Source organism: Myotis myotis, unplaced genomic scaffold (genome assembly GCF_014108235.1).
Source record: "Myotis myotis isolate mMyoMyo1 unplaced genomic scaffold, mMyoMyo1.p scaffold_m19_p_3, whole genome shotgun sequence".
In the NCBI taxonomy this organism is placed as follows: Eukaryota; Metazoa; Chordata; class Mammalia; order Chiroptera; family Vespertilionidae; genus Myotis; species Myotis myotis.
The window spans coordinates 193,125,176-193,149,356 of record NW_023416335.1 but is presented as its reverse complement, the minus strand read 5'-3'; the positions used below and the strand labels follow the sequence as shown (position 1 = coordinate 193,149,356).

General features: G+C 48.9%; 1 protein-coding gene across 2 annotated transcripts in view; it reads right to left on the bottom strand.

The window, feature by feature from the left end:
- The window catches only part of VWF (von Willebrand factor), a 119,333-nt gene that overhangs the window by 45,112 nt on the left and 50,040 nt on the right, over positions 1-24,181 (bottom strand). For both annotated transcript variants that reach the window (XR_004965910.1, XM_036298336.1), the window contains exons 16-27: positions 22,735-22,975; positions 20,793-20,899; positions 17,716-17,876; positions 10,476-10,579; positions 8,961-9,099; positions 7,718-7,852; positions 5,727-5,873; positions 4,454-4,594; positions 4,194-4,307; positions 2,634-2,790; positions 1,849-2,007; positions 1,290-1,425 (exon numbers count right to left, since the gene is read on the bottom strand). Coding sequence is in view for 1 of the 2 variants with exons in the window: in XM_036298336.1 (XP_036154229.1) it covers positions 1,290-1,425; positions 1,849-2,007; positions 2,634-2,790; positions 4,194-4,307; positions 4,454-4,594; positions 5,727-5,873; positions 7,718-7,852; positions 8,961-9,099; positions 10,476-10,579; positions 17,716-17,876; positions 20,793-20,899; positions 22,735-22,975 (1,741 nt within the window). In the remaining variant the exon portion in view is untranslated. The remainder of the gene's footprint in view (positions 1-1,289; positions 1,426-1,848; positions 2,008-2,633; positions 2,791-4,193; positions 4,308-4,453; positions 4,595-5,726; positions 5,874-7,717; positions 7,853-8,960; positions 9,100-10,475; positions 10,580-17,715; positions 17,877-20,792; positions 20,900-22,734; positions 22,976-24,181) is intronic.

Genomic DNA, 24,181 nt, shown 5'->3' with positions numbered 1-24,181 from the left:
CCTGGGATGTGTGCCCTGCGGCTCACTTCCCAGGCGATGCTCCAGCCTGCTTTGGAACTACTGTCCACACCTGTTTGCCCCTGGTAGCTGCTCTCCCTGTGGCCCGCAGAGAGCGGTGGGGAAATGGCTCTACACTCATGTCCTATGGCTCAGAGCCCCATGCCAGTGTCTGGCCCTTCCTTTATTCCTTAGTCTCCGTTTCAACAGAGAGCAAGTGGATAGGCAGGGTCTTACCGGGAAGTTAATTCCCACTTCCTTGTGGCCCACACGATTTATTGCTTCCATCTTTGCTAACAGTGCATGAGTGACATACTTTCTAGTTTCCTGTGTTTGCTAGAGAACTCACCCCGGGCAGCGTTCACTCATGTTTATACAGATGGCTGTGGCTGGATCTGACTCTGGCAGCTGTAGCCATGGCCCCTTCCCCAGTGAATTTAAGTTCTCAAGTTTAAGTTCCCATAAGAAGTGGTATTGAATATATGAATATATCAACATCCAAATGCATGTTCGTTACTTAGGAGCAGGACTTCATAAAGCTCAGTGCTCACCCTGGGGACTCGTTCTCACCTCCCCAAGCTCCCCCACTCCCAGAGGCAGTCGAGTGAGAAAACCCAGGGTCTTCCCTCCCAGTTACAAAAGCCCTGTCCTGGGACTGGGTTGTGGCTCGGAGGTGTCTCAGTCACACTGAGGGGTCAGGGCTCTGCCTCACTTTCTTTCTCTGCATCCCCATCTCCGATAAAAAAAGGAAGCCTGACTTTCATAGACTAGATGTGACCTCCAGGAACAATGTGAGACTTCACCCATCCTCCAGCAAGAAGAGGTTAAGAAGTCTAATGGACTTTAGCCAGTCTTTCTCAGTGGTTGGAGCATCAGCCTGAGGACTGAAGGGTCCCGGCTTCAATTCTGGTCAATGGCACATACCTGGGTTGCAGGTTTGATCCCTGGCACCAGTCAGGGCAAGTGCAGGAGGCAACCAATCGATGTGTGTCTCTCTCACATCAATGTTTCTCTCTCTGTCTCTCCCCCACCCTTCTACTCTTTCTAAAAATCAATGGAGAAAATATCCTTGGGTGAGGATTAATAAAATAAAAAAGAAGAAGAAGCCTAATGGTTCTCTTAAGAGATGTTTTCTGGAGAAGCAATCTAGTCTGTCCTTAAAGCAAGAGAAACAAGCTAAACAAAAACGACCTTTCAACTTGCATAGCGAGGGCATTTTCCCAAAACCTACACCTCTGAGCAGGTCCCCAGAGTAGACAGTAAGACTCATGCTTCAAACAACCAGGTTTTACCAAATCTGGCAGTGCTCGGGATCGCCGGGGTTCAAGGTGACTTTCTTTCCGGGGGCCAGGCGCCGGCCAGATACCTCACACACGGGGCAGTCTCCAGGGTCAACACAGGTCTGCAAAAGCTCGTCCAGGATTTTCCCTGCATGACAAACCTCTCATCAGGAACCCAAACTCACCTTTACAACAAGGAAAACTTACCTTTAACTAAAGGTGGCCTAGGTTTTGGTCTAAATCCCTAGAAGGGGGCATGCAGGAGGCAGCCAATCAATGCTGTTTCTCTCTATATATCCCTCTCCCTTCCTCTCTCTCTCTAAAAATCAATAAAAACATTTTTTTAAAGAAAATGCTGCTCCATGCAATAGACCCATAAATAAGCAAACAGAAGCTCAACTTGACAAAAATCATAGCTGGCCTGGCTCCGATGGAAGGACACGTGCAAGCAGGACCCGGGGTTATAGGGTTGGGGATCTGGCAAGACTGAGATGACGTAGGACAAGGAATCACCTTTCCTGACAAACTGTCCCATCCCTCCATCCGCCCCCACACAGGGCAGGTGGCTGACCTGGAGGGCAGTGTGCATGGCAGCCCTCCACACACTGCACGGGGCAGGCCAGTGGCTCGGGGTGCTGGCACGTGATAGGACAGGCAGGGGCACAGCTGTTGTAGCGCCACTCGCACTCGTACCCATTCTCCCGGATATTCCTCTCCTCACAGTTCTGGGCTGTGTAGACAAGAAATGAGCGTAACCATTAAAGCATAGGCAGTCCTGTGCCCACTGAGATGCCAGGACTGCAGCCAGGCCCCAGACAGATGTGGTGAGACCAGTGGTGGTGGTGATGGCGCTGGGGGAGATGACGAGAACACTGGGGACAAAGGAACTACAGGAGTCACCAATATTAGAGGCTGCTGGACTTGTTAAGCACCTAAACCAGGCACTCAGTGGTTCTGAATCGGTTTTCCATATAGAAACCATCAGCTGCTTACACCCGAGGAAGACGCTACATAAATGTATGAGTTGATCGCGCATATTGGCAAATGTAGTGTCTAGTTAAAGACATATATTCGCTTCCCTCTTCTTTTCATCACTGTTCCCTCTCCTCCCTCTTCCAGAATTTCTCCAGAGTAAGGGTCTCTACATATTAATGTCTTTGATCCCTGTCCCCTGTCCCTCCTCACTCACATCAGTGTCTTAACTCCCTTCTGCCCTCTACCATCCATCCCCACACTAGAGGCTCTGCCTTCTCTCCCATGAAGGTGTCATCCTGCACCCACTTTAAGGTCTTAATGTCTAGATGCACAAGAATTGAGGAGAGGTGGATTGAGACCCTGAGGGACACCAGGACTCACGGCACAACGTGGCTGTCCTCCAGGTCACCACCTTGCCGTGCTGGGCACACACATGAGCATAGGCAGCAATGGTGTCGCAGAAGCAGGCACAGTCCCCAATAGACTCGCAGGAGCAGGTGTCATAGATACAAACATCCAGGAATGGCTCGGGGTCCACCTGTAAGGGAGCACCAGGATAGCCCAGGCCTGCGACCAGACAAAGGCACTCTGGCTCTTGGTCTGGATGGGAACGTTCTGGTGGTCAGAGTATGGGAAAGGGGGGTTCAGAGTAGGAGGGGAAATGTAGGTCAATGCTTCCAAAGAGGGGATGGGTAAGAAGGCAGAATTTCCAGCTTCTAATCTGTATTCCAGCAAGAAACATTACGTAAAGCCAGTCTTTCGTAGAATGGTGTGTCTAAGAATTTTTCAAAAGAACATTTGTTTCTATCTGTCTACTTATCTGCTCAATAATCCATCCATCCCCAAAACCGACTCCCAACCTCATGGATGTTTGAGTGTTTTTTACATAGACACATCACACACACACACACACACACACACACACTGCTCACTCTATTTCCTTTGCCTCCATTCAGCAAGAAGAGAGAGGAAATACATCAGGACCCACTCACATTTCCCTATGAGGTGCTAGGGGACTAGTATGCTGGACAGTAGGACCAGCCTGTGTACTCCTGGCTGACCACAGGTCTACATGAAGAGATAGCCTATCCACCATCCACATTCAATCACAGGAATCGGGCTGACCTTCCCTTCCCCCAAACATGCCACTACACACACTGGCCTCTTTCAGGGTCACTGTGAAAAGAATGAAGTCAGACACTGAGTGGGTCATTATTTCTAACACCCTCCGACAATCCCGGTTCCTCTGACTTCTCTCACTGTCTCCACTGTTCTCATTCAGATGGCAATTCCAAAGAGAACAGAATTCCACCAAAGCAGGGAATCCCGAGTATCTTTGGCGTCCTCGAGGACTAAAAATCATTGGATGGATAGAAAGAGAACTGAGATACAGGTATCCAACCAGTCATGCCCCCAGTGGTGGTGCAGCACAGCAGCATGTGTGTTTGGAGAATTGCTTACCACCATTGGAGAGGAAGACACAAAAGCAAGCCACAAAATGAGGCCTCAACACCCTTTTCTGGAGCTAAGACCAGAAAAGGGTTTTTGAGACAAGACCTAGGAGCTGTAGGGTTTTACGAGGGGAGAAGATAGAGTACTCAGGTCTGAAGATATAGTGAGGTAACAGCAAACCAAATTCCTGGCTCTAGTGTTGGAGACAAGATAACTCAGGGGGCACAAGCTCTAAAACTGATGCCCAGAAGAGAAGCTGATGCTCAGAAGAGCGGGGCCTGGCATAAAAGAAACCATGATTCATAAACTGTTGATTATCCTTTCTGTTTCCCAGTTTGCGACAATGAAGGGCGAAATAAAGGTGACCCCATGCAGATCATTTCAAAGGCTCCCAGGCTGGTTCCAGAATTAGACACTTGTGCTCTGAGTGCCCGAGCCACTGGCCAGCCCTCAGCGCTCCTCTGCCTCTGGCTCCCCGGCAGCCCTCACCAGCTTGTTGCAGTCCTGGAAAAGGTCACTGGTGAGGATCCTACAGGAGGAGTCCACCATGCTCTGCTTCATGATGTTGTTGTGGCAGGTGGCAGGGGGCGAGTCCAACGGCACCTGGGGAACAGGGCAAGAGAACAGAAATAGACCAAAACAGTCAACCCGGAAGGATCCAAGAGACCCTCTTCCAAGCCCTGCCACCACTGCAGAGCATACCACCCCCCACCCACCACCCGCAGCCCATAAGGAGACCCCAAACGTACTTTCCTGGTGTCAGCACACTGCGGGCTCACTTTCCAGGAATTCCCAAAGTCCACGGGGTCTTCCTCAACTTGGAGATTGCTGCCAGTAAAGTCATTGTTCTGGACGCCGTCGAAATTCCCACAGAGGCCACACACCTGCTCCTGATGACAAGTTGAGAGCATGAGCATTGCAAACCTCAGGGCCAATTCTGACTCAGGGCAAGGAGGGCTCCAGACAGCAAAGGAGGCCGCTCATCTGAGAAGAGGAGGGTGGGGGGAGGCAGGGACGGAGACCCAGAAGAGACCAGAGTGATCGGCAAAGCCTGGCCCTTGCCAAGGCTTTTTCCTGGCCTCCCTCACTGACCTCATTTTAAAGTTAAAAGAAAAAAATATCATTCACAAAGAGAGACAACCTGCCCATGTCCTGTAGTTGGCCAAGTGTACAAGTGGGAATTAGGCAGTCTTGGCTCTGGAATCTCCAAAATAAGCCATCACCCTCCCCAGTAAGGGCCTGGGCAGAGAGGAACTAGCTCATCGTTGCATCAATGAGAGTGCAGAGGTCTGACTACTTTACACTATGGACACGGGAGTCCTTTACCTGGGTAAACAGCAGCCTGTTCATAGCAGGCTGGCCAGGGTTCTGATGTATACCAAGTGCCACGAGGGCTGACATAAGATTTTATTCATCTTCATGTTCACCTATCACAGTGTTGGTATACAAGTCCCAATAAGTGATTACTGAATGAATGGAAACCATCACATAAGAACTAGGGGAGGAACTGGAAATATTTGGCTTGGAAAAGAAAAGATACTACTCTTACAGCATAGTTGGAGCCCTGTCTTAGGACAAAGAGATGTGACTTATTCCTATTTTGATTCAACATGGAGAATTACTGGGAAACATATAAGAATGTTCCCAGAGTTGGGGCAAAAGGCCCAAGATCTTTACATGGATTAACAGCCCCCACAGTATGATCCCTGCCTCCTCCCTACCCTTGTTAACGACCATTCTCCCCAAGTCCCTCCGCTCCCGCCACAGGCATCCTTGCTCAAACACTCCAAACATCATCCACCATGCAGCCTTTGTACGTGCCTAAATTCTCTCATCCAGATGTCTGCATGGCTCACTCACTCCCTTTTCTGAAGATTCTGCTCATGCATCCCCTTTTCAGACCGCCTACCTTCCCCTGAGACATCAGGAGGCACAGTGTCTACTTCCTACTACTCAGGAAACTGAAGAAAACCAATAGCAAGTCACAGACAAGATGAGGAAGAGTGGAGGAAGGCCACTGACCTGGTAGGTCTGCTTCAGCACCACGGAGATACTCAGGTGGTGGTCCCAGACCACAGAGAGTGCCTTGCCCAGCAGCAGAATGATGTACCGGCCAGACTCCACCACCTCAAAGTGAGTTTCATCCTTCATGGGCCTCTTCACATTCACCTGAGGGAGGGTGAAGCGTGAGACAGGGAGAGGGAGTACCCATATCTGCCTCCATGGAGCTCCATTTGCCCCATTCAGTGAGAGCTCATCCCTCGTGGCCAGCACCTGCCTGGATGTTTCTGTGTCTGTCTCACCTATCACTCACCAAGAACCTTCTGACTAAGGGGCAATAATAGAGGTGGCAGCAAAATCATAATTATGAGATTAAAAACACAACAAAACCAACTAGCAGAAGATCATCCATCACTTCCCTAAAAGAATTTTTGACACTTGAGCATTAAATACATGTGGACTACTAAGTAGGTTTTTAATGTGGCAATGATTTTAAGCATCTCTAGGCAATTGATTTTATTTATTTATTAAAATACTACAGGCTCGGTGCACGGATTCATGCTTCAGTGGGGTCCCTCGGTATAGCCTACGAGGATGGGGCCAAAACCGGCAGTCCAATGCCGTCTGCCACTCCTGCCTGCCACTCCCACTCACCGCTCATCCCAGCCCTCTGTGCCTCCTGTGGGCTCGCACCCAGTCAGTCCCAAGCAGGAGAGGAGTCCCAAGTGGGAGAGGCTTGCACCACCACAGCGGTGCTCGCCAGTCGTGAGCCCTGGATCTGGCACCTGTCGGGAGCACACTGACCACCAGGGGCAGCTCCTGCGTTGAGCACCTGCCCCCTGGTGGTAGTGCACATCCTAGTGGCCAGTCAACCAGCTGTTCAGTCATTTGGTGGCTTAGGCTTTTATATACATGGATGTTTTTGTTGACTTTTAGAGAGAGAGGAAATGAGAGGGATAGAGATAGAAACATCGATAAGAGAGAAATATCATCAATTGGCTGCCTCCTACATGCCCCTACTGGGGATCGAGCCGCAACCCAGGTATTTGCCCTGACCAAGATTCGAACCATGACCCCCTGGTTCATAGGTCGATGCTCAACCACTGAGCCACGCCAGTCAGGCTCAACATCTTAAACAAGATCTCCTTGGTGGTTCTCATATACCCTCTGAGAACCATGTCAAAGATTTACACGGGGCCTCAATCTGGTTACTGCTCTTTTTAAAAAAGATTTATCTAAAAAGAACTGAAAATGTAAAAAAAAAGTGAAAATTCCCAAAACACCATCACTTCCCAAAATACAAATAATCATATATGCATATATATATATATATATATATGCATATGTAATTGTATTCTATATATATTATGTACACATATAATTAGAAGGAAAAGTCCTCCTGCCCTTCAGTGTCCACTCCACCCTCAGAGGTAAGTACTGATCCTTATGCAGATAACATTAACACCCTTCTCCACACTTTTCTCTTCACCTTCATTAAAATGGGATCATGCTATGCATACACATCTCTAACTTGTTATAGAATACTAGAGGCCCAGTGCATGAAATTCATGCACTGGGGGTGGGGGGGAGTCCCTCAACCCAGCTTGCACCCTCTCGCAGTCCAGGAGCCCTTGGGGGATGTCCAACTGCTGCAGAGGCGGGGGAGGCTCCCGCCGCTGTGCTCACCACCGTGAATCCAGATTCTGGCTGAGCGGTGCTCCCCCTGTGGGAGCACATTGACCACCAGGAGTCAGCTTCCTGCATTGAGCGTCTGCCCCCTAGTGGTCAGTGCACATCATAGCAACCCATCATTCTGCCATTCAGTTGATTTGCATGTTAGCCTTTTATTATATAGGATGTCACAGTCATATGATACAGCTCCACCTCACACTCTTTTATGGCTGCACAATATTCCATTCACGTAAGTTCTAAACGAATGCTTGGCACATGCTCTTCACAAGCCCACAGAAGAACAAGGGGGTCTGAGGGGGAAAGGATGGGCTGCCACTCACCTCTCCATCAAACAGTTCAATCTCTCCTCCTTCCACCAGGATGGTGACCCGCTTCTTGCATTTCACTGAGGGGTAGCCACATCCCTCATTCCCAACCAGGATCCGAAAGGTCCCAGGGTTACTGCCACAGTAATCCTGGGGGAAAGAGGTGAAATATTACTCCTGCCACCTCTCCCAAGGTCAGAAGATTGGCATGGAGCCATCTCTGGTGTGGGTGCTGGAGGCTTGGCTAGTTGCTGCTGCTGTTCACTCCCAGCATGCTCTACATGCAACTGGTCAGTGCCTCTGCTCACTCCCAGCATCTCTACATGCAGCTGGTCAGTGACCCTGCTTACTCCCAGCATGCTCTGCACATGGCTAACTGGTGAAACTGCTCGCTCCCAGCATGCTCTGCACATGGCAGGTCAGGGTGCTGGTTCTGCCCCACTCCCAGCGTGCTGAGCAGGTGTGCATGCTCAGTTACCTTCACTGCCTGACTCACAGGACACTGCAGCTCAGTCTCTGAGACTAAGGCTGCTGGGTCTGTGGCCTTTCTCAGATCATACCAAGCCCCCACCCCTCCTCCTCCCAAGAATGGAGACAGAGACACCACATTTGTTTAAAGCTTCACAGAGTTAAGCCATCTCGTTCTTCATGAGAAAAGCCACCATCCCTCCTGGCTTATCACTTTGGTGTCAACCAGCAAGAGAAATTTACAGGAATCCAGCCAGCAGGGAGAGGAAGGCAGAGGGCCCTCACTCACCAGCTAGGCAGTTTCTCATCCTGCTGGGCAGTGTGGCTTTCCTGTGCCCACCCTCCTTCCTGCCCATTCAGAATTGCACCAGGTTAGAAAAGAAAATGTGGAGAATGCATAGAATCAGAGAGTGGGAAGCAAACTCCAGGGGTCATTTCAACCATCCCCCTGTCCAGGGCCGCTGCATAAGGCTGTGTGGGTTAGATGCCTTGTTCTAATTCTGTTTTGGTGTTGATTTGGGCTGACAGTAGCCTTGCCCCACAACAATCCCAGTCAACAAATGAGCTTCTGTCCCATGTTTATGTCTCCATCAGGTAAAGTAAAGGAAGATGGCGATCATGTGAGGCTCGAGCCCTGACCTCTGTAGGCCCTTCTTTCAGGGGCTGGACAGTCACTGGAGAAACCAGCCCAGAGTCAATTCTATGGACAGAGCAGCAGACTCTGACCTGGAGACCCCAGACTGCACCCCCCACCTAAGGACAGCACCCTCCCCCAATCCCTCTCTCTCACCTGGACCAGAACGTACTGGCACTCCCCAGGGAACATGTATTTGAGCCCATCGAAGGTGAGGTAGTGGGCCACGCCGATGGCGGAGCACGTGGCATCACACACATGGTCCGTGCAGTTCCACTTCCGGTCCCGACAGACACTAGGAACAGAAATGGCCAGGATGGTGGGTGTGAAGGGTGTGAGGGGCCCATGTGGGCCCTGGGGGATGAGGAGGTCAGGAAGGAACATAATATTTCAGGTGCCACCCAACCTTTCAGGAAGCCTCAAGAAGTGAGGGATCCAGCAGGAGAGAGGGAAGTTGTGCTGCACTTCGTTACAAGGGGGAAACTGAGGCAAAGAAGGGAACAGGTGATCCAGGCAGCCCAGGGAAGAGACCCAGACCCTCTGTAGACCGCCTGCTACAAGTTTGCTAAAGCTCGGCCTCCCTGGAAGTTGCCTGAGAGTAGCCTCAGGGTCTCTACAAAACAGACACTGCCCAGCCAGTGTGCCTCAGTGGTTGAGCATCGACCTATGAACCAGGAGGTCACGGTTCAATTCCCAGTCAGGGCACATGCCCAGGTTGCAGGCTCGATCCCCAGTGTAGGGCCTGCAGAAGGCAGCCGATCAATGATTCTCATCATTGATGTTTCTATCTCTCCCTCTCCCTTCCTTTCTGAAATCAATAAAAATAAATATTTTTTAAAAACAGACACTGAGGCTGCATGCCATCCGAGGCTGATGCGGAAAACAAGACGGGCCAGCAGGAACGTTCTGAGTCGGGCAAATGGTGATGAACTGTGCTCTTCTGCCAGGAGAGGTTTTGTGTGCACAGTTATATGGTTAAATCTACAGCGACTTCCCGACTGCCACAACGCCGCCTCCCACCGCCCGGTAACCGGAGCTGACATGAGGAGCCACTGTGCGTCAGAGGCGGTGAGCTCAGACCTCAGGCCCCAGACAGCTAAGCACCTTCCTGCCTCTGCCCACATGGGCCTCTCCGTAAAGCCGTGCACAGCCCCAAAGTCAGAGACATGGTAAATGAGCAGGGCAGAGGGTTATGTGAAGGATGGCCAAGCAGAAGGGAGAAGAGAAGCCAGCCACTCTCACAAGGTGCCTTTTCAGATGGTGTCACTATAAGCACACTCACGGGCAATATGCTTAGGGGGCAATAGAAGGCCAGAGAAGGGACCTCCAACCCCATGCCCTTTGGTGACTTGGTCACATGTACAATGACTGATATGGGGCAAGGTCCTCATCTTCTCCAGGCCCCATCTCTCTGAACGGAAACACTAACCTCTAGAAGAGTGTCCATGCAGGTGAGCACAGGTGGTGATAAAGACTCTCCCCACTTTACAGATAGAGACACAGAGGCTCAAAAAAGCAAAAAGTAACCACATTCCCTCAGATGCTGGAGGCAAGGGTCAACCTTGGCGAGGTCTGCCCGCCGACCCCCCAGCATCTTGACCTTCATCCCCACCTCTGCTGACTCCTGCCACGATGGCTCAGTCCCCGCAAAAGCCTCTCCCAAGGCCTCACCAAGTGTTGCAGTTGATCTTCACCGTCTCTCCGGGAGCATACTCCTTGCCCTGGTGGAAGCAGGGACACCTTTCCAGGGCCACGCATCTGTTTTCATGCCGGACCTAAGGGAAAGCGACCCAAGAGTCTTGGGGGCCACAGCGAGTGGCCCAGAGCTCTGCTGGGGAAGCAGCTTCAGCCAGAGGTCAGGCCCTGGAGCCCACGCCCAGGGCTGGGCTTGGGGGACACAGGCACCCGGCTACACGGATACTCCCTAACGCAGCTGAAGACTCTCTGACTGCCCTCTGCTTCAGACCCTGATGGGGGCACAGTCACCGGGGACCTGAACGAAGACTCTTCGATAACATGTGTCAGAAAACTTTGAGATGCACATATTCTTAGCCCCCAAACTTCCATGCAGATGATTTCTCCGAATGTAAAAGAGTCGCGGTCAGAGGTTAACACAGAATTATTTACCATTGGGAAAAAAAATTGTAGCAACCAAGTATTCAACAATAGAAAAGTGATTAAATCCATTAAGGACTCACCGGGTGATGGTGTCCATGGAGCTATTAGAATGGGCCTTTGGGAGAATCTTAAAAGATGTGAGGAATACTTATGCTGTTAATATTTAAAACAGGGGAGAAAAAAAACTGTATATACATATGGTCCCAATTATGAATATATATATATTTCAAAAATAAGACTTAAAGGAAATATAGAAGTTGCCTCCAGATGGTGGGCTAGGGTAGGGGAATTTTATTTTATTTTTGTTGGTTTTAAATATTTTTTTCCAAATGTTCTTTAATGAGCAAATACTATGTTTATAATTGAAGACAATGGGCAATATATTTAATAAAATTAATGAATGAATTATTAATGCACCAAATCCAGAGTCTGGGAACTAGCTCAGGCCACACATGTGCCCTCCTTACCCAGTCCCTGAGATCCTGACACACACACCACCCCCCCCCCACACACACACACAGAGATGCTCCACTTTCCTGCCCTCCCCCCCCCAACACAGAGGTTACAACATGAGCATGCTATGCTCCTCTCATCGGTTGGGGTAGGGAAGAAAGACTAAGACCTACTGGCCCCAGTGGGCTCAGGAAGAGCTGGCCAAACCCACTCTGACCCCAACATGTAGATCTGCTGCTGTCCCCCCTGCAGGAGGCAGCCCTGGGTGTTGCTCTGGCGTGACTACTGCCAAGTGATCTAAAACAGCCTGGTCGCCCCCCAGTGAAGGGACCATGTTTGGTTCTAGAGGAACCAGAGGGTTGAGAAGATCCTAGGATGGCTCAGGACCTGTGTGACCCAGTCACTCCCCAGACAAGAGTTCCCAGGGCATGAAACAAGACGAAGCCCTGAGAACAGGTGTTCTTGGGCTGGACAAAGGGACTTTCAGGTCAAGGAGCAGAGGTTAAAATTGTGTGTGTGGGGGGGGGGGGTTGGGGGGGGTGGAAAGGATGGGAAAAATGACCTCCATCACCTTCCCCATCACCTTCCTCAGCCTCAGTTGTTTTCCTGAGTCCTTAGAGCCCAAGTAAAGGGTAGAATGGAGTTGCAGAGAGTGAGGAAGGTGTTGATCGACCACATTCTTGGTAGCTTTTACCTCCTAGGACTACTGTTCTTGGAAGATAATGAGCTTAGTCACCTAATAGGAAAGATGGCAGCTTGGTAGGATCGGGAGGGGATTTAAAAATCTGTCTTCAGGCTTCAAAGGCTGTCACAATTAGGGGTCATTCCCACATCCTCCCAAGCTTTGCCAGCTCTGTTAGGCTGGGGCCTGCCACCTAGTGGCTACTCTAAAAATAACATAAATAATGCATCTACTGGGGAACATGGAACACTCTTACAGCTAATGGAGACCAGAAAACAAGCCTCATATCAGAGGCATTCCCTGAAAAAAAGTGATGCAGGATGCATAGGGGTGGATTCCGGGAAACACAGCCCTCACCTCACCTCGCAGAGCACATGCTGTCCCATTACCTACAGCAGGCTGGGTAGAGGGCTCCCAGGCCTCTTTGTCTGCGTGTTGTATGTTTTTACCTCTCTTCAAGATAGTCAGCCCATTGACAAAAACGTTCTGCACACCATAGCCCAGGTAGCCCTCCCCTCACCCAGGGCTGAGTCCCGGGCAGCCCAGCCCTTCTCCAGTGAACATAAAGCTCAAATCCCAGCTTGGCCGTGAGATTACGCTGCCAGCTCCTTCTGTGCTCCTCTCTGCCCTGACTTATTTTAGTAAAAGGAGATTACTAACTGGTGGATTACAATATTAAAATAGGACTGTATGATTTCACTTATATGTGGAATCTAAAAAACAAAACAAATAGAACAGAACAGAAACAGACTCATAGATGCAGAGAACAAATTGTTGCCAGAGGGGGAGGGGTTAAGGAAAAGAAAAAAAAGGGGGGGGGAGATAAATCAGAGGCAAAAATTTCCAGTTATAAAATAAATAAATCATTGGGGTTGTAATGTACAGCATAGAGAATATAGTCAATAATATCGCAATAACTTTGTACAGTGTCCGGTGGTTACTAGATTGATCATGGTGATCACTTCGTTAGGCGTATGGAAGTTGAATAACTAGGTTGTATGCCTGAAATAAATATAATATTGTATGTTAACTATATTTTAATAAAAGTAAGGACCTTTACAATGTGGACTGCTAGAAAGATGACAGAGGCATGGGAATGGATCCCTACGTCCGAGCTGCAGGGGAGACAAAGCAAAACTCCAAAACTCGAAAGGGGAGGAGAGGTTTCCAGGCCCCACCTCAGCAGGAGGCTCCCGACATGGGAGAGAAGATCAGGTAACACCAACCTGAAGCATTAAAGAAATTCATGGAGATAGAAAAATAAAGGCACAATACAGGTGAATGGATGGGAACTGGCCAGACACGCGGGGTAGGCTAGTAGAGCAGGCCCTAGGCGGATTTCCTGGCAAGTCATGCAACTTCATGACTGAAATGAAGAGAATCCCTTCAGCCTAATATTTGCCGCTGTGGGACACCAAAGGTTTAATAAGATAAAGTTGACAAATAACCCTTCAAAGACTTCAGAAGAAAACAGGCAGAAATAGTTGTCACTATTGTTCCTCCACTCATGACATCTTCAATAGGAATGACTCACACTGAGAGCATGGCACCCGGTCTTGATCAGCGCCCCCCCAAAAAATTATGAATTAGGAAGAAATGGGTTTGGGGGCTGTTACTCTTCTCTAAAAAAAGCCCCATCTTCCCTACCCCCATTCCAAAACATCAACACCACACTCAGATGATTCATTCTTCAAAATCCTTCTTGCCTTCCTACTGTCCTTTACTCATTCTCCCACCCCATCAATCCTTCCAGCTCAATGCAGCTGATTTCAATTATATGTTCGCTAGGAAGGGGGGACGGGGGGGGGGGGGGGAGGCTGATGAAATAATTCACACTAAGGTGTGAATGACTTCCCGTGAGGATTTATAAGGTTGTAAGCTTCTTTAAAGCTCTTGCTTGTTAACCAAAATGAACTTGTGCTTATTGTATTTTATCAAGTCTGATTAGCTGACAAATCGTATGAAGTGTAGGAGATATTTTTACGATGGCAGGGGGACTTTCTTGGACCTTTTTAAACGATATCTCATAGGATTCACAATGCCCACATGTGAGGCCCACTCTGGATGGGCCCCTGAGCCCAAGCTCTATATCTCCAAAAACAGTACCAAAGTCTTTCCAGTCTTCATATTGGGCCTGTGAGAAAACTGTGCATCAAAGAAATTAACAAACAGGGAATTTAACACACTTCCCCGTTGCCAAAGGCATCCTTGTACCAGCAGAATGGGTACCAGTTTGGAAGTGCAACCACTAGATTTCAAAAGGGAAGTGAGCATCTCCCAGGCAGTGGTACTACACTTCCTCCACAGCACCTCCGGGCCCAGCCTCCGAAGGGTCCAATCTGGGACTCAGGAGACCAGGATTTCCACCATGCAACTATGTATCCTTGAGTGGTTCTGCTTCCTCTCTTCCTCTGGTCTCCTCCTGTGTGTTGGAAGGGGTTGAAATCCTGGGTTTGGGGTTCCTTCTCACTCTGCCCCTGGATGATGCTCCTAGAGAGGGTTCCAGCTGTGTTTGGAATGAGGACTGAACAGTGGGCAGTAGGTTGTGTTTTGCTGCCCCCTCCTGGTAGAATCAGGTAAAATTCTAACTTAAAGGCAAGTGGTTCACTCAAGTACCTCTGAAACTAAAGAAAAAGACTTTAAAATTTTCTAGTGCAGCCCCATTTTATTGATCCAGTGGCCTCATAATGTGGACATTGGGGTTTCAAAAAAATTGCTCCCGTGTCTGAAAATTTACTAGGGCATCTCCATTCCTAATATGACTTATGGCTTTACTCCATGAACTTCTTATAATAGCCATCTTAAACCACCACTTACTAAGCAGCATCCATGTGCCTGCCACTGTCATATTCTGTCCTCACAACAACCCTTCTAACCCAATCTTAGAGGTGATAGAAATCAGACACAAAGATTTTAAGTGACTTGCCACTCTATTAACGAAATGTCAGGAGCCAGGATTCAAACCTAGAATATTTGGGCTCCAATTCAATGCCTTTTTTATGCTGCTTCTCCACCAACCACTTACCACAAGTGTGCCCACCCTCTTGTTCCACGCAAGGGGCCCTGCGCACCAGTGGCAGGATCCAATGAAGGCTGCTACTTGAGGAGTGAACCAGAAAACCTCTGCTCTAGACAGGTGCCCGGCCCTGCTCTCTCCCTGCCCCCAGCATTCTCCAGCAGGTGCTGCTGGCCTTGCAATGAGCATTGAGCGACGCTTTGAAAGGCAATCTTCAACCAAGAGCAGCACTGCTCAGAGTGTGGTCCACGGGCCAGTGTCGGTCTGTGATGATATGAGCACAGACTGGAGAGGAGGTGTTTAGAAAATCACACGCCAATCTGACTGAGTAATATACACCTGGTGTAGCTAATAAAAATCAAAGGGGTCATATTTTGTACGTAATTGCTTTTTTTGTTTCCTGTTTCTGATTATTCTATTATATTTAGAAAAGCTTTGGTCCACAACAGATTGGAAATTTAAGAAAATGGGCCCTTTGTGTTTCTCCCATGGACTAGAAGAGCAGATGGGTCAGCCTCTGAGACTGACCCTTGGTGATTTATGAAAACAATCATGAAAGCTGTTCCTACAATTTGACAGCACTTTCTGGTTTTAAAAGTTCTTTCACATACAACTCCTTCAGGTCCACAGCAAATGCGATGAAGGCAGAACAGGAAGTGTGTCCATGTTACAGACCAGGCAACTGAGACTCAGAGAAAGAGTGGATGATTGTCCAAGAGCAAGGAGCCAGAAAGCCGTGCAGCCTGGACTGAGAACGTGGCCCTCTGACCTCTGTTCCTACTTGGGGACTCTTTCTGCTCTCAGTAGACTTGCCCCACAGGAAAGAACTACTCCCTCCCCCCTTTCAGGTCCTCAGAACACAGAATTCCTGACCTCTCCCCCCAAACCCCCAGTAATGTGCCACAGCCTCACCACCTTCCACAGGGGACGGCCAAACAGAGAAGCACCCTTGGGAAGGATGTCTGCACCGTCAGATGGGCCCAAACGGGTGTTTCCAGATTCTTTTTCTTTGCGTTGCGTCCAGGAACACGTGTCCTGTGCAGCAGCCAACACGCTGTGCACTTAATAAATCACCCAGGCCTTTCTGCTCTGCAGAATCTGGCCTCTATAATTTGCACGTTAGTCGGCATCATCATGAAGCAGTTGTGAAAATAACCCAATCTCTTAGACCACGAGGTTTCTAGTTGACAAGCCCCTGAGGCTGAGGTGAGAGACAGACACCCAAAGACGGTCCTCGGGATGTCTGCCAGAGGCTTCAGGAATGCCAGTGAGCTCCTAACAGCCCATCCACATCCTGTACTCGAGGTCTCACTCTCCACTGGGGCTTTGGGACAATCATGCAATCGTTGTGGTTATTAATATTTAACCGCATGCAATCATTGTGGTTATTAATATTCAAGACTATCTGTATGCTTTCCTTCATGACAAAAACAACAACAAAACTCATTGAAAAGAGTCCCTGATGCTGATGCAAACTCCTGAAGGATGTCCCTTTTCTTGCCCGAGCCGCCTCGGACGTGGGAGAATGTCACCTCTAGGTATGAAGAAGGGACAGTCAAAGTAAGGGGCCTTCGGGGTAAAAAGAGCACATGGAAGCTTGCACTCCTCTCTCCTATTTCTTGCCCCTCTCCTATTTCTCCTCCTCCTTACATACCTCTTTGAACAGCCTGCTTGTTCTGCCAAGGCACCAAACAAGACCTTCTAGTTTAGGGCCAATCTCTAGCTCCCTCATTAGGAGAGATAGTTCCAGAATCCTGAGAGGCTAAGACAGAGGGGGATGTCCAGGGGAGAATGAGTGGCAGCTAGTCTCTGTCTTGGAGGAGAAAGGGTTGGTTGGAGGCAAGAGATAGACCATCTGCCCTGCACACACACAATGGCAGCCTTCCTGAGGGCCACGGGTGATGGGTCCTAGTGCCTCCCACGGAATATTGGCAACTCCCCTGGCCCTGGGCACTGCCCCTAAGCCAAGGCCTTGGGCATCATTATGCCCTTTGTAGCCATATGAGAGCCACCCTGCCCCCCTCTTATTTTTGCCTCTACAACCCCTGCCCCTCACCACTCACTTTGGGTCTGAGGAACTGTAGTCAAAGAAAGCAAGAAGACAAGATGCACTTGAAAGAGAAAATCCAGAATCTCTCCTGGTTTCCAGTGTGAAAAAAATAACATATATATAATATTTTTAACTCAAAATGGCCTAAGATTAAACTTGGAAGAAGGTTAAGAAGACTTGGGCATGCTCAGACCATGGCCACCATCAGGAGGCACATAGGAGCCAGGTGACTGCAAACCACTGTGAACCCTGAGAAAGAAGACACCTACTAAGAAGGGCTCCTAGTGGCTAAGAAAATTCTAGTAGAAGTGCCTATTTTTCACTTGAGTTTTCTGGAAATTCTTGCTTTGCTTCCCATGGCACCTCTGTGCACTAAGCATTTTTGTCAGATCTCATCAGGATCAAACCCAGACAGTTTCCTACCATCTCCCTTCCTGACTTTGGCGGCTGACTCAGCCAAGGGACCTCCCGGACCCCTGTCCCCATTACCACTGCCACCTGGTTCCCACCCTGGTTTAACTCTTGTTTCTTCCTCTCTCTGCCTACAGGAAAATGGACAACTGCCGACCCCTGGCAGCAGTGGGTGGCTCACCATGCCCGGGGGACAGAGGCAGCCGGAGACGCAGCCCGTGCTCATGCACTCCAGGTCGTAGTTCTGGCAGGTTTTGGCACACTCCAGCCCTTCAGCCCGAGGGTTGTCAGCAGGACACACCAACTTGACCATGGGGGGCCGGCAGGACAAGCTCCTTTTACCTTGGAGATGGGAAAATCAAAGAGGCCATCAGTGACTGGGTGAATAGACCTACCTTCTATACTGTCCTGTGGTCCCCTAGGTGCGGTCACTCCATTCCAGAGACACAGAGCTGCCCTTTCCTAGGATGGGGTGCTGCCCTACCTACTGTGGGTCTAGTCTGAGCTGGGTTCCTTGTGTGGGACCAGATGGCAGCCTCGTCTACTCAACCGAGCTTCTGACCTTTGCCTACACTAAAGGTGCCTCTCTGGATCCCAGCATCCCTCTGATGGCCACACTCCACATCTCCCTTCACCCTGCGATAGTGGGTTGCATTGAACCAGGATGCGTGGTAGAAATGTCCAGACCCAAGCTTTAAAGGACCTTGGTTTGGGTGCTAAAAAGGAACCTCTATGGGCCCCAACAGGACATTCCTAAAATTGTTACCACTAACTTCGTCACAAAAACTTGAAAGGGGCCTTTGCTCACATGTCACCCTTTGTCCAGCCACTGGCCATCCCAGCAACTCTATTTACATTTGCAACCCTCCATCCCTTAAGACCCCCGCTGACCTCCCTGCTTTCCCATTCTCCACTTGACCACCATCTGATATACCATATATTTTACTTATTTCCCACCCCACCCACTAGAATATGTGCTCCATGAGCACACGGTTTCTTATTTATTTTGTTCATTGATATATCATATTTCCTAACAATTAGCAGGTATAATGGCTGATTGAATAAATAATGACAGCAGATGACTGATACAGCCCCTTTCTTTCAAAAATCCTGATGCACTTCATAGCATGTATATCTTACTAGACATACCACTTACAATCTCCTGTGGGCACAGAAGCCAGAATCTCTAGCCTTATTTTTTAAAAATGTTTTATTGATTTTATTATTTAAACATTTTTTATTGATTTCAGAGAGGAAAGGAGAGGGAAAGAGAGAGAGAGGAACATCAATGATGAGAGAGAATCATTGATTAGCTGGTTCCTGCATGCTCCCCTACTTGGAATCAAGCCAGCAACCCAGGCAAGTGGCCTTGACTGGAATCAAACCTGGGACCCTTTAGTCTGCAGGCCAATGCTCTATCCCAGTGGTCGGCAAACTGCGGCCCCTTGAGTGTGGCTCTTCCACAAAATACTACATGCGGGCGCACTCGTACAGTACGATTGAAACTTCGTGGCCACACTCAAGGGGCCAAAGAGCTGCATATGGCTCGCGAGCCACAGTGTGCCGAACACTGCTCTATCCACAGAGCCAAATCAGCTAGGACTCTAGCCTTATTTTTATATGGAAACTTTTTGTTGAGAAATTGAAACCCTAAAAGATTAAATGGCTTTTCCAAGTCACACAACATTTTAGGAATTTCCTGACTTTGAAAAGGATGATCCCTTCCAGTGACTAGATTAGAAGATTCTGAGAGTTAAAGACAGACCCAAGAGACACAATGAAAGGGAAAGGGGGAATGTGACCAAGATGCTTCAATAAAAGACAGCATGAAGGAGAAAGAGGCAGGCTGCAGTGACCTACAGGTTTACTATGGGCTGAATGTTTGGGTCCCCAAAAATCCATATGTTGAAATCCTAACCCCCAAATGTGATGATATTAGAAGGGGAGGCCTTTGAGAGGTGATTAGGTTATAAGATGGAACCCTCACAAATGGGATTAGTGCCCTTATGAGACTCCACAGAACTCCTCAGCCCCATCTACCATGTGAGGACACAGCGAGAAGGCATCAGCTATGAGCCATGAAGAGGACCCCCAGCCAACCATGCTGACACCCTGGTCTCAGATTTTCAGCCTCCAGAACTGTCAGCTATAAATTCCTGTTTATAAGCCACCAGGCTGTGGTGTTTTGTTATAGCAGGCTGAACAGAATAGGACAAGGTCATAAGTTTTTCTTTCAACTTGTGAGCCACCCAGTGCTTGGGACCTTGACCCAGCTCCAGACTGAGAGATGCTTCCCAGTCCATCATGTGGGGGAACCAGTCTTCTCACCCAGGGCAAGCTGGCAGACAAACACATGGCACAGAGCGGGGCCACAAGGAAAGAGGGCATCTTGAAGAAAGTGAGAGGCAGAAAGAGGAGAGGTCAAGCTAGAGGTTGAAAATAGCCCATTTAGCTGCCTAAAGCAGTGGTTCTCAACCTTCTGGCCCTTTAAATACAGTTCCTCATGTTATGACCCAACCATAAAATTATTTTCGTTGCTACTTCATAACTGTAATGTTGCTACTGTTGTGAATCGTAATGTAAATTTTTGATATACAGGATGGTCTTAGGCGACCCCTGTGAAAGGGTCATTCGACCACCAAAGGGGTCGCAACCCACAGGTTGAGAACCGCTAAAGGCATTCTCTCCCGGCTACTGGGAGGGCCTATCTAAGCAAGGGTGACCCATAAATGTGAATATGGTCCCACCAGTGCTGGCCCGGCCCCTTCTCTCTTCCAGGCCTTGTCCTTAAACAGCAGCAACTATTAGGACCTTCGAACTGAGAGAGACAGGTCCAAACTCTCCTCTTTCAAATACACTTTCTAAAGAAGTGTCCTTGCCAGCAAGTCCTTAGGAAAAAGGAAGCCATTGCAGGCAGGTGTTTTCACCACAATCAAGGCGACCGACTCACCCAGAGCTGCTCACCATGGGCTGAGGTCACCATGGGCAAATTAGAGGCCTCACTGAACCCACCTGCAGATAATTCAGTCTTTCCCGGGTCACAAAAGAAAATTCGTCCTGCCTCAACAACTTGGGTTCACACATACCAAGAAAGGTGTGTCTAGTCCTGAGAGTCACTCACACGAACAGAAATAGTGGCGATCCTGACCTGTGTCTGAATGGACAAGCACCTCGGGCAGCAGCCCAGCCCTCTCACCTTTCCATGCATGAGAAGTCTGGGTGGCGGGAGGAAGCGCCCTTCCAGGGGCCAGTACTCACTGCGGTGAGACAGGGGACCGAGAGGACCGCTGAGGACAATGTGCTGTGGCAACAGGCTTCCCGGGGCTCCGCTCGTGCTGCAGTGCATGAAGCCGTCCTCACAGTAGCTGCAGAGGAAAACCACAGCTCAGCTTTGCAAGAGCGGCTACAACCACCATCTCTGTCTCCTCGCCTCCCACTCACTCTGGGCTCCTTTTCATAGAACTTAGCACACTGTAGCTTGACATATATTTGGGTTTTTATTGGTTAACATCTCTCTCTGTCTTGGACTATAAGATCCAAGAATGCAGAAGCCATGACTGCTCTTGCTCGCCATTTTATCCCCAGCATCCAGCATAGGCTTTGCATAAAGGACTCGATTTTTTATTTTTTTTCTATCTTCCAATCCCAGCCCTGTCCCCTAACATGAGTATCTATTTTCCTAACATCTAGTCTCCTAAATGGTCCCCAATGATCCCACATCCTGGTAGCCACACCCCTGTGTAACCTCCTCCTCCACTGTACAAAGTTTGGTCTGTGTGACCAACAGTACATGGCAGTAGCGACATACCATATGTCACTTAAGATGAGGTTATAAAAGACTGTGGCTTCCATCTCCCTTGAATTACTCACTCTGGGGGAACCACACCATGAGCAACCTTTTCCTGTTCTGAAGGAGTAGAGATTTTTGTCTCTGTTATGGTGAGTCTACCAAATATTAGTTATTTCATCTCAAAACATTGGTTCTACCTACTTTTTGCCAGAACTGTATTAGGTGTTGGGGATCTGGGTCTGACATATGTTCTCTACCCTTGGGGAGGTCACAGTCTAGAAGGATAATCAACACATTTCACTGAAATCCAAGTCTAATGGCCTCAATTGCTTTAATACAAGTGTAAACAGCCTGTTGGGGGTACATTAATTGAGAGGGGCTGCAAGTTAATCTCACTGAAATGATGAGAAAAGTTTTATACCAAATGCAACATGCAGACCTTGTTTGAACCTTGATTCAAATGAACCAATTAAAAATAGACATTTTGAGACAATCAGGAAAAAAGTGAGCATGGATTGAATGTTAAATGTTATCAAGAAACTATTGTTAATGTTAGGTTTTTATAAGTACTATCTATTAGACATACATACTGAAGTATTTTCACATGAAATGAGGTAATAGCTCGGGTTTTCTGTAAACTATTCCAGCCTCAAAGGGAAGGAGGGAATAGATAAACTAAGAATGACAAAGTGCTGATAATCACTGAAGCTGGGATGAATGCATTAGGGATCCTTACACTATTCTCTCTCTTTTATGTCTGTGTGAAATTTTCCAGAATCAGGACATTTTAACTGTTCTCCCTAGTAGACTGGCAGCTCCCTTGGGGCCCACACTGTCTGTTCATCTTTAGATGTCCCGTCTCTAGCCCAGCACCAGGGACTGAGCAGGTGCCAAGGAAGTGTTTGCCCAACAAAGCTTCTGCTACAAATTTTTTCTGTGACCATGACAACCCTGCGGAAACTGGCCATGACAGAGGACCTGGACGAAGGGCAGCAAGAAGCAGGCACTATTTAGAGCTATTTTTCAAGAACGTGCACAAGCCAGTCGGGACAGCAATGCACCACTGAGGCAACACTTCTGTGATGTCTTTTCTTCTGGTTCAAATGTTTCAACCTGAGCCACTGACAAGAGGCTGAAGGGGAGAGGGACAAGGAGAGCCCGCGTTTCATGTTCTAGAAAAGGGCCCAACACATGACCGTTGGCAATAAAAATCAAGGAATCCTATTGCCAGCCCACAGTTCTAGTTTCCCGCGTAGCAAGAAAGTCAGAAGACCTGGGCACAGTCCCAGCTCTGCTCTGACTTCCTGTGCAACTGCAGACAAGTCACTCCCATTCTGAGGCCTCAGCTTACCCATCTGTGAAATGAAGGACTTGGGGGACCATTTTTCTTTCCCTGGTGCTTGCACTTACCACATGGTGTGGTGGTCTGAGAAGATGTCTTCAGGCTGGAAGATCTCACCATCATAGTAACAGGGGCACTGGGACTTAGGCACGCAGTCTCCTCTCTCATCCAGGTAGAGTCCGGGGGGACAGAAGCAGCCCTCCAGGCAGAGCTCGGTGCATTCCTCATCCGGGTAAGAGAGGGAGCGGCAGGTCATGTTGCAGGGGGTCCCACACTGCAGGTACACCTGACCCTGTGGGCAGCTCAGCGCTAGGAGAGAGGGAGAGGAAGGAGGGCTCAGTGGAAACATTAAGATGACAAGGACTTGGGGTGGCCCCTTGCAGCTGTGACCCCCCCTCCCCAATTATATCTGTATGATCACTGCTCTTCTTTCCCACTATGAGCAAAACTGTATCTTTATGCTCACAAATGTCTATTATAATTAGGGATACACATATTTTCTCTGCGTAACCAGAAGGGTCATGCTAGTCATTGCTGACTCCTTAAAACCTGGGACATAGTAGAGATCCTGCTGGGTTGTGAAGCTGTGAATATTAAAAGGAACAAGGATTAATGGGCAAGGGCATTTCTCCCATGATGATAATAACAGAATGGCCATAATTTTTTGAGCACCTATTGCATAGCCTGCTCTTTACACAAGTTTTATGCCTTTCACACCTCTTGCAGTGAGTTAGATCTCATATCCCCCTTTCTACGGATAAGGAAACTGTCACTTAAGCTAAGTGACTTGTCAGGGTCATGCCTCGAAGGCAGAGCAGAGGCAAGATTGGAACCCAGCTCTCTGTGAACCAAAAGCTCATGCTCCTAATCATTAGGCTCTAAAAAGGTAACACTCCCTTAGGAGCCATGCTTTTGGGGACACACCAGTCACATAGAGCAGGGACACTCAGACTGATTCCAGCGAAGTGGGCAGCACCCACGTGCCCATAGCCTCCCTCTCCCTGGCCTCCCACATAGAAATAGCACAACAGACAAAAGGCAGAAGGAAGTACAGCAAAGTAGCTAAGAGAGGGGGCTCTGTAACCCAAATTCCTGGGTTCAAGCCCCAGTTCTGCCATCAGTTAGTGAGGTGACTTTGAGTAGTTTCCTCCCTGGAATATGATGACAGTACCCACCTGGATTGCTGGGGCAGTTACGTGAGCTAACGTGTTCAGAGGAATGCCTGGCCCAGGGCAAATGTTCCCTGCTGTTATTGTGTTATGATTACCCTGGAGACGTAGCCCCAGCTCAGGTGGGAGGGGTGTTCCAGAGGAAGGTCTGGGCCTGAGAGACCGGCCCTCCTGGATTCTGGCAGACACATAACCTACCCTCTGTGCTCCCAGCAGTCTCATGGGCACCCCGATGATGCAATTCTTTACTGGGAGGTGTGGGGGCAAACCGCTTCCCTGTTGCCAATCGCTGTTGTCCAAGAAATGAGACCCTCGCTCTGGGGACACTGCTCCTGGGGCCATTAGG